Source organism: Gossypium arboreum, chromosome 1, assembly GCF_025698485.1.
Source record: "Gossypium arboreum isolate Shixiya-1 chromosome 1, ASM2569848v2, whole genome shotgun sequence".
Taxonomy (NCBI): Eukaryota; Viridiplantae; Streptophyta; class Magnoliopsida; order Malvales; family Malvaceae; genus Gossypium; species Gossypium arboreum.
Window position 1 is genome coordinate 85,130,628 of NC_069070.1, and position 11,036 is coordinate 85,141,663.

General features: G+C 30.7%; 1 protein-coding gene and 1 long non-coding RNA gene across 2 annotated transcripts; one reads left to right on the forward strand and one right to left on the reverse strand.

Moving 5' to 3' along the window:
- Positions 1 to 1,931: 1,931 nt before the first annotated feature.
- LOC108478315 (uncharacterized) lies at positions 1,932 to 3,233 on the reverse strand. Its single transcript, XR_001870289.2, has 3 exons — positions 2,869 to 3,233; positions 2,691 to 2,791; positions 1,932 to 2,258 (listed from the first exon to the last, which is right to left on the reverse strand). It is a non-coding gene; the product is annotated as an uncharacterized LOC108478315 (long non-coding RNA).
- Positions 3,234 to 6,146: 2,913 nt separating this feature from the next.
- On the forward strand, positions 6,147 to 10,725 carry LOC108477109 (probable rhamnogalacturonate lyase B). Its single transcript, XM_017779564.2, has 14 exons — positions 6,147 to 6,424; positions 6,500 to 6,621; positions 7,148 to 7,207; positions 7,331 to 7,450; positions 8,060 to 8,179; positions 8,289 to 8,601; positions 8,678 to 8,836; positions 8,945 to 9,051; positions 9,167 to 9,257; positions 9,361 to 9,502; positions 9,587 to 9,743; positions 9,823 to 9,939; positions 10,015 to 10,144; positions 10,225 to 10,725. The coding sequence occupies exons 1-14, from the start codon at positions 6,383 to 6,385 to the stop codon at positions 10,477 to 10,479; spliced, it is 1,935 nt and encodes a 644-aa protein (XP_017635053.1). The 5' UTR covers positions 6,147 to 6,382; the 3' UTR covers positions 10,480 to 10,725.
- Positions 10,726 to 11,036: the final 311 nt, after the last annotated feature.

Sequence of the window (11,036 nt, forward strand, 5' to 3'; positions counted from 1 at the left end):
TCACATTTTTCTTTAAAATAACTTTTATTAAAAAATTACAATTTTACATTTAATATATTTTTAATTTCCAAATACATAATTAGAAGATAATTGAAACAATTAAGTAAGCAAAGAAGCTAACCCATATATAAAAGATTAATAAATAAATTACAAGGTGATAAAAGTGGACAAATTTGATTACGATGGGTGATGTGGGTTATAAGGACTCAAATTTTTTTTTAAAATTTAACTCAAACAAATATATTAAATTCGATTCGATTCGAATTCAAATTAAAATTCGAATTCAAATTCCATCTCACTCGACTCGATTTGAGAAAAATTCAAACCGAGTTAGGGTTATAAAATATGATTCGTCAACTCGATTTTTCATTTGATTCGATTCGATTCAATCGAACGCTCACCCCAAATTAATATTATAATAATAAAATATGATTGTAAAATGTATAAATATAATATTTTTGAAACATTATGATTTTTGAAAAAAAAATCATGTCCGCAACAACTATTTTACATTACGTAACGTCCGCAGAATCCACAATCACAACAGACTCCGCAACCACAATTTAATACTATGATACGAGGATGCCATGACATAAATCATGGGTTCACCAAAATTTATATTACATAACTTACTAACTTATGAAAAATTATATAAGTATAAAATTGTTGAGACAATGATTTAATAAGGAGGAGTTATAGAGGAGAGAATGATTGTTTTATTGAAGACCAGTTCACTTAATTAGGATGAAGAGTCAGAGGTTATAAAAAATGAAGGTGAAGTAAGCTTTGGGGCTTTTTTTTAAAAAAAAGTAACCTAAATTTTTTGATTAATTATTAAAACAATCCAGCTTAAAAATGATGTACGTAAATGACCTGATTTTTACAGTGCTTCCCGATGCTGCTAGACACATCGGCCCCCCATCATCAGCCAATGGTTTAGATAAACTTGAGGAAATTTTTTGAGGGATATATTTGGGTACTTTAAATAAGAATTATATATATATATATATATATATTTAAGTTTATTGTTTTTAAAAAAAATAATAATAAAAGGAAAAGGGTTTATTTTTGTTATTCTTATATTTTTTAAGGGCTATTTAATTTTAATTTCAAAAGAGGATAGACCTAACATGCAAATAGATCAAAAGTTGAAAAACATTTTATTTGGTGCTGGCATGCTGACAAGTTACACCCCTTTTTCAACCAATCTAAAAAGGGTAATTGCTTTGTCAAGTCCTTGAACATTTTATATGTTCACACTTGAGTACGATGTTGCCAATTTATCAGGCGGCAATGCTAATTTTTTTTCTTAAATGCAATCATTGGTTGATGATAGGGGGCTGGTGTTTCGGTGTGTCAGTGGCACCGAAAAACATTGTAAAAAATTGGGTCATTTACGTACATAATTTTTAAGTTGAGTCATTTTTGTAATGAATCGAAAAATTTAGGTTACTTTTTTTAAAAAAAAAACCAAGCTTTAGACAGTATATGCTAGGAGAACTAAACAGAGTGTAGGTTAGTATATGTCAGGAGTTGATCTTGTCCTTATCGTTCTTGAAGGTATTTATAGGCAGGAGTCCTGTGTAAAATGGTGTTAACATGCTGAACTTACTATCTAATCAATATTGTGGAACGTATAGGACAGATGCCTTCGATAGGGCATATCTTGTCATTCATTCTAATTTTACGTTACAAAATAGTTACACTCACATGGAGTTTAGTCATCAAATAGACCATGTTCCTAATAGAAGGTCGAGGACTCGGAGTAGTGGATGGTTCCCACTTATCTGAGTGGTTAGGATGGGAGGTGAAATTTAAGGCAACCTTTCAATTGGTAATTGTTGTTCAGACAGTCTTCCGGCTTATCACATGTACTTATTCAAGTGGAAGGATATAAGAAATATAAAAACTAGACAAACACCGTAGGAATATATGAAATATTCAATTAATTATGTACTCAACCAATTTTGCCCGGGCCCATTTAACTTATGTAAATAACCCAAATAAATTAAAATATTTATGATCATCATCAGACCCAAAATAATAAAAAGTAGCCCAAACATATTATTACCCCAAAAACCTTTACATAAAATTAAAAGCCCAATCCTAATAAACCTAAAGTCTAGCCCAAATCTGAAAGAGCCCAGTAGAAAAGGGAATTTCAGCAGCAGCTCCTGGAATATACTAGAAGTGCACCAGAGAGACGATTTCTCATAGCTTTCACGAGTGACTTTCTCCATACAGTCGTTGCATCATACCTGCAAAAGAATATACGAGAGAATGTACAGCCAAATGACAGAGGGAAAATGTATTTTTATTTTTCATTTTTTCTGTAAATTCAGGCTATAAAAAGCCTCATTTTGTACTCCAAAGATTACACACAGAGAATACTGTACGCATACTACACATTCATAAATCAAGCAAAAAGTTTTGAAAGGTGATTTCCAGATTTTTTTTTTCCTCTCTTCATTTCTCTTTTAATTAGTTTGAGGATTAGGCGCTAAGAGGAGCGCTCGATACCGATGATAGCCCAAACATCACAGACATGCGTAGAGTGGGTGAGGATCGAGCAATACTAAAATTTTGTTTAAATCCTTGGAGTTTATTTCATTTTTTTTTCTTGAAATAATATCATAAGATTCGTTTTTTTTTTTTAAAAAAAAAGAAAGAGTAAAAGGAAGCAATATTACTGGATTTCTAAAATTGGAATCTCCGTTGATAAAACCCGATCATCATCCGCACTATTAGCCATCAAACTGATGAAGGTTAGTGGTTGCGCGATGAAAGGAGCCTTCACAGAACAGGATTTTTGTTTTTTTATCTGAATTTTGGAAAGAAAGCAAAGAAGGAGAAGAAAAAGATACTTACCAAGTCTTTTTTAAAAACTTGTTCAACTGCCTTCAACGAGGAGAATGGGTGGTCTTTACATGCAAATGGTCCCCAAAACAATGGTGATTCGAATGCTAAAAAGAAACCCTAAAAAATTAGTTCCCAGGCTGTGATTTTCGGCTGCGAAAGGGGGCTGTGTTTTGGGGATGATGCAGAAAAAAAATGGTTTAAATGCCTTAATTTTTTTGAAACGGCGCCATGTAAAACAAAAGGGGCGGAAGGGTCCGCGCATTCGCCCAATTGGAGACCCGACTCCATCCAGATGCGCCAAGGATGGAATATTTACGCAGCAGGCCCCTTCTCTTTGCGCTGCATAAAGATCTGCTCCCCTTTGTGCCTAAATTGCTTTATTCTCTGTTTTTAAATTGTTCCTCAGATTTGTATGTTTTGGCATTTTAGTCCCTGTCTTCATGCAATGTTTTAAGATTAGGAATAATTTCAAACATGGTCCCTGTGAAATCAAGTGTGTCATATATGAGTCCTTATTTCATTATTAATAGTTTATTTATTTATGCCAATTGTCCTTCTTAGTTTATTTTGATTGCTATTAAGTAATTTGCTAAATTTATGTTATAGTTTTAAATTTGATTTCATTTGCCTGTACCTGTTGAATTACTTTATTGATATATTTATTCTTTTTCTTTCTTGTCATTTATATTATTTGTAATGTACATGTTAATTGTGTTATTTGTATTTTTAGTTATTTATTTGTTGTAATTTGGGGTACTTGAATTTCCATACTGTTGTACATTATTTTATGTAATGTTTTTACATGTTATTATACATGTATATACTTCATAATAATTGGTTTTATTCCATGAACATTATCAATATTAAATTATTAGACATATATTTAACTATTTTTGTCCACATGATATATATGTATTTGTTTTCTAAAATAAAATCATATGTTATATACATTAAATAAATTTTAACTATACATATACAAAAATTATTAGTATATATAATTTAAATACATTTTAAGCATTGGTATTTTTATACATATAGTATTTTAGATTTATTCACATATATTTCTTATTCAAAAGGAAAATCTCACATATTTTGTATCATTTAAATTATTATTAATACATATGTTTCAATTTATATTTAGTTTGCATCTATTATTAAAGCTTTGATATCTTTATATATATAGATTTTAATAAACTTGTAATTAATTATATTTTTTATTATGTATATAATTTATAATAAAATTAAGTTAACCTTGTAATTTCTATTTTAATCAAAGGATATTTCGACATGTAATTATTTCTAACATTTTTCACATGTATATAGCATATTTTAATTTATTTTTGCTATGGTATATGTTATTATTTTCATATAACTTTATGTAAATATTTTTCTATGTATATATATCTTCTTTTAAAACTATTTATGTGTATAATATTTTTAAGAACCCTTTTAAATCATGTAATTTATTGTACTTCATATTATCCTTATGTTTTTTACATATATTTTGTTGCCTATATAGTATATATATTTACTTCATTTTTTATATACATTATTAATTTTATTTTTTTATTAATAATTATACCCAATGTTTATTTGTGTGTAAAAGTTTCATAAATTTATTTTGTACATTATTTTATATCATGAATTGTTATTCCTTCATATTTAATACATTTTTAAGTTATCTTGTGAATTATCAAATTTTGAATAAACTTGTGTTTTAAATATTTTTGTATAATTTGATTTGAACTTTGAGATTTATAATAGTTATTTCAATAAACATATATCCCAAGTTTTATGCAAATGTGTCAACTTATATACATTATATGATCATTAATTCTTTGTTTTGTTTCATACATATTTTTGTATATCATTTTATTTTGTGTTATGACCATGTATATTATTTTTATTATTCATTATCCATGCTTAAAGAATTTTTGTTATATTATACCTAGAATGATTGTTAGACATATTAAGCAAGGTTTATCAGATTTGAGTATATTATTTCATATTTATTGTTTTTTATAATACATTAAATATTTCATCAATTTTAAAATGAATAAACATGTTTTTAAGCAAATTTCTAAATTTCAATTATTTAAAGCTTTTGAAATAAGGCAATATCTAATATTTGGGGAATTTGGAAAAATTGTGCTCAATCGTACTGGGTATGACTTTTCCGATGAACCAAATATTTAGATAACCTTTTATACTTTTAATGTATGAGTTTTTTAAAAAAAATTCAAAAATCAATTGTATCTTAAAGGTATAAGGGATCGTATCCAACCGTACTGGATATGAAACCTCATATCTTTGGAACGAGAGATTTTTGATAGCTAATTTGAGTTATTCAAACATTTTTTATATACCTCGGAAAATATTTTTTTTTAAAAATTTTTAAGGACAGCATCAAATCAATTTGGTACTAGTTTTTGGGCGTAATGAAGGTGCTAACCCTTCCTCATGCGTAACTGACTCCCCAACCTGTTTTCTATTTTTTTTACCTAAACCAAATTTATTTTTCATTGAATAAAATATTTTAATAGGTGATCCAATCACACCTAAATCAAGAGATTGGTGGCGACTCTACACTCGGTTTTACAAGTTGATTCCCATTGTTTTTAAAATAAAAAAGGGTTTCGACAAATTAAATTTAAATATGATTTATTATTGAATTTTAATTTAAAAGAAGAAGAATCGAGCTGTATGAGAGATGAGCCGAAGGAGTAGCCCACGTTGTGGACAGGTTTGCTAACTGGATACACTCCAACAACAAAATTATGACAATATTTGCCGTTAACTAATATTATTGGTGAAGAAATATTTAGGGTTGGAATTCAATTTCAATTAGTTTTTAATTTTAAGCCATTTGACCAATATTTGGTATTTTCTAGATTTGGGCTTATGTCTTGTTTATAAGGAAAATATTTATTATGCCCGAATGGATAAAAAAAACATTAGAAAATTGGAAATGGAAGCAAAGACAAATCATGGAAAGGAAATTTATTTTGATTTTATCTGAGTACCGTAATCAAGGAAACAATTTACGGTATATCCTTGTCCATATCCGACAGGCTTTGCTTGTGAATCTTCTTTGTTTGTTCAAAAAGGGTTTAACCATTAATATCATCGCACATGTAACTCCTGTTGAAGATTCCATGGAAATTAGCTTGCTCTTATAGACTAAACATATAACGGGCTCACTTGACTTTGAGCATCATTTGACATGTTATGCAATAAATCCAACCAACCCTTCAAGCCATCGGTTTCCTTTTACCTTTAGCACGCCTTTTAATGCACCAAACTAACAGTGACGACAAAGTAAAGTCACGTTCACGAAATATATAATCATATGTGAGAAGAAGCTAAAAAGGAAATGTAATGTTGCAGTTGGTCAATCAACTCTTCACATGTCTACATTCTCTCCATATCGTATTGTCACGGGTTCGACAAAACTTTTTCTTCTTCTCTTTTGTTGTACCCATAATTTCACCCATTATCCAGCGTTGCAGTAGAGGGCTTCAAAATGCCATCTCAGGGAGTGAAGTTATATGTCCAAGATAAACATGTATTAACTCTTTGTTTTCCTCTCTTCATTTCTTTCTTTGTATTAGCTACATTTTTTGGTTTTTATCATTTGCAGGTGGTCTTGGATAATGGTATACTGCAGGTCACAATATCTAATCCAGATGGCATTGTCACTGCTATTCAATATAATGGCATTGACAATTTGCTTGCTGTTGAAAACCAGGAAGCTGATAGAGGGTAAATATTATTCCTATGCTCTCTCTTTTTTCGCTATTGGATAAAATTTATAATGGACTTCTTTTATTTTCTCTATTCACTTATTTCTATCTTTTTTAGTTAAATTCTATTATTAGTCTTTATACTTTATAAAAGTTATTGATTTAATCCTTCTACTTTAATTTAGTTACTCTTAATCTCAGTAAATTACGTTATTTTTAAAATTTGATGTGACATACATATTGTCATATGTATAATACCATGCTAACTTACTATTTTCACATCAATAATTGTCATTAGGAGAAGATGGATTAAATTAATTTATCATTGTACGCTTATTCCAAACTAGTAATTGAATTTAATCAAGTATATCTAATTGTTATTGATGGATCAAGACTAAAATTTTAAAATTCAAAAGTATGAAAATTAAAATTTATCAAATTCAGTACATGGACTAAATCATAGAGACTAATGGTAAATTTTAACTTTTTCTTTTTTTTTGTGAATAATTATAAAAGTTGACTCCATTTTCTTATGGAATCAAAAGGTATTGGGACCTCGTCTGGAATCTAGCAGGAAGCAAAGGAACAAAGGGTAAATTTGACAGGTATGTTTTTTTCTTTTTCATGTATTCGAAAAATCATATCTTATACTAATCGAAATCTGCGTAGAACATAAATGTTGGGATGAATTACTTCAAGTGAGATAAAACTGGAAGTAACATATGCAGGATTGAAGCAACGAGTTTTGAAGTAATAGTGGAAAATGAGGATCAGGTGGAGCTTTCATTTACTAGAACATGGAATCCTTCCCTTGAAGGCAAAGTCGTTCCCTTGAACATCGAGAAGAGGTATTTATAAATTATGTTACTTGAATTCAAATGTGAGTGTTAAATATATATATATATATATATATATATATATTTGAAATACTATTTTCAGTTATTTTCATGTATGTAGAGGGTGTATTGGAGGAGATCGGTAAAAGTATTATGGAGGCTTTTATATTAAGAGTAAATTACATTTTGGTGGTTCGACTCAAAGAATAGGTAAATTAATCATTGTGCATTATATCAAATAGCAAATTGGTCATTTATGTTAAAAATTTTATCTATTTTTGCTATTAAAAACTGACGTAGTTAACAGAACAACCAGCAGTAACATGTGGCATGCCATTGTACTTCATATTGATGTCCAGGGACTAGTTTTTAATACTAAAATGGATGAAATTTTTAATAAAATAACTAACTTGCTTTTTTATCTAACATATAATGACTAATTTGCTCATTTTTTGAGTAGATAGGTCAAAATGTAATTTAACTCCTAATATAAAATCCTCCATGATACTTTTACCGAGTGAGTATCATATTATGGAACTCAAGTCTAGATATGCGAGCAACATAACTTATGATTTCAGGGGAGATTGTAACAAAAGCAAAATCCTGTTTTATGTTTTACAGGTTTATAATGCTTCGTAATTCCTCAGGATTCTACACCTATGCAATTTACGAGCACTTGAAGGAATGGCCTGCTTTCAACCTTGACAGGTTCAGGGTTGCATTCAAGTTGAGGAAAGACAAGTATGCATATATACATATATTTATATTGAAAAATGAATTTAAAAAAAACTCAATGACGTGTTAAAAGAAATGAACAAGCATTGACCATTGAGTAATTTCAAATGCACAGGTTTCATTACATGGCAATGGCAGACAACAGACAAAGATACATGCCCTTGCCTGATGACCGTTTACCTTACAGAAGCCAAACCTTGGCTTATCCAGAGGCTGTCCTACTGGTTGATCCAATGGAAACTGAGTTTAGAGGAGAGGTTGATGACAAGTACCAGTATTCATGCGAGAACAAGGACAACAGGGTCCATGGATGGATTTGCAATGACCCGCCGGTGGGGTTCTGGCAAATAACTCCTAGTGATGAGTTTCGATCTGCCGGGCCTCACAAGCAAAACCTTACCTCTCACGTCGGCCCGACCACCCTTGCCGTAAGAAAAACCTTACCTTCTTTTTCCACCATAACGTTAGCTTTTAATTACAATCTTACACGACCAAATCGACCAGGTTATGCACAGTGTTCATTATTCAGGAGAGGATTTGATATTGAAATTTGGAAGTAATGAGGCTTGGAAGAAAGTCTTTGGCCCCATTTTTATTTATCTTAATTCTTTGTCGGATGCTGGAGGTAACCCACTTTCACTTTGGGAAGATGCTAAACAACAGGTTCTAATTTTCTTTAAGTTACTCTCATATGAGTGTCTGAATAAAGAAAAATGAATAATCATATCTACATACAAGATGTTAAGACTGAAGTTGGAACTTCTAATTTAGATGAGAATTGAAGTTCAAGACTGGCCCTATACTTTCCCTGCTTCTCAAGACTTTCCACAATCCCATCAAAGGGGCAATGTCAGTGGTAGATTACTAGTGAAAGACAGGTAATTTATCTCATTTGGGCTGTTCTATTCAAACCTCTACTTTTTAATCATTTAATTTGTGAACAATTGAATCTTTTCTTGGTGTCACTTTTTTTTTTTTCAAATTGATCTTCAGATATGTTTGCAAAGACTACATACCTGCCAATGGTGCCTATGTGGGGTTAGCACCCCCTGGAGATGTTGGATCTTGGCAGAGTGAAGTCAAGGTAATTTCGGATATTCCATAATTTTTCTGTAAATCCGAAGCAGATTCAGATATAAGAACATTCCTTATCAAAGTTCAACATCACATGGTTACCCTTGGGTCAGGGCTATCAATTCTGGACTAGAGCTGATGAAGATGGCTATTTCTGCATTAACAATATTTGGACCGGTGACTATAATCTATATGCATGGGTTCCTGGTTTCATTGGTGATTATAAATATGATGTTATCATCACCCCTAGCGCAGGTCTTTTACTTTAATTTTTTCTACTGCAACCTCCTAAGTTGTTGTTTTGATGAAGTATATATATTTTATAACGCGATGTTGCAGGGTATGATATATTCATGGGTGATCTTGTATATGAACCGCCAAGAGATGGCCCTACATTGTGGGAAATTGGAGTCCCGGATCGCACTGCTGCAGAATTCTACGTTCCTGATCCGAGTCCGATGTTTGTCAACAGGTTATATGTTAACCATCCTGACAGGTTGGCTTCTTTTCCTGCGATTTTACGGATTCATCATGTAAGATATATTTTCTTTTTTTAAGTTTATAAATATTTGCAGATTTAGGCAGTATGGGTTATGGGAAAGATATGCAGATTTATATCCTGATAGAGATTTGGTTTACACAGTTGGGGTTAGTGACTATACAAAAGACTGGTTTTTTGCTCAGGTCACCAGGTATTCATTCCCCTCTGAATTCTCAATAACATTTCCAGATTCAGAATCCTTAGGTATCTTTGTTTTGGATTGCAGAAAGAATGATGACAACACATATCAAGGAACTACATGGCAAATCAAATTCAAACTAGATTGTGCTGCAAATGAAACCGAAACATACAAACTACGATTGGCATTGGCTACTGCACATGCTGCTGAACTTCAGGTATAGAATTTAATTGTTAAGAGTTTTAACTTTAGATGACTAAACTTTGCACATTAAATTGATTTCTTTGTTTTATGAAGGTAAGGGTCAATGATGATGGAAAGTCTCCTCTATTTTCAAGTGGACAAATTGGTAAAGACAACACAATAGCCAGACATGGTATCCATGGGCTTTACCGGCTTTACCATGTCGGTATTCCGGGGAATCTGCTTCTTGAAGGAGATAACACCATATTTCTAACTCAACCGAAAAGCACCAGCCCTTTCCAAGGAATTATGTATGACTATATTCGATTAGAAGGCCCTGCATCTTCTAATGGAAACAAGAAACCTTAAAATATTTCAGATCTCCACAAAATTGAAGCTAGAAACAGGTTTGAACAAGTTTCTGTCAAAGAAGCATATCCTGTTTCATATTGATTAAACCGTATCTCTGTAGTTGATTTATGTACAACATCAAAATCCCATGGATTCAACAAAATGGAGACTAGGAGAACTCTTGAGGGGAATACCCATATATTTGGATTTGGATTTCAATAATTATGTAAATGATAAGAATAAAATGCATATATTACAGTCAAATTAGTTGAGATTAAATCTAATATAATTAGAAAAATATAAAAACATGAATCTATCAAATCTAAAAATATTTTAAAGATTTCAAATTCTATCTAGAAAATCCATAAATTTAAGAAATTATCATAAATATTAAATTTCCATATAGTAAAAATCTAAATTCAAATTCTGAAACACAACCTGCAAATATTCCTTTATACTTTATCTTTTCTAATCTTCACAGTTTTTTTGTAGCAATTTCATTGAATTTGAAACTTAAGCTTTCAATATTTAAACTAAAACAATGATCTAGAGTAAAAAGTTGTATTGTTATATGA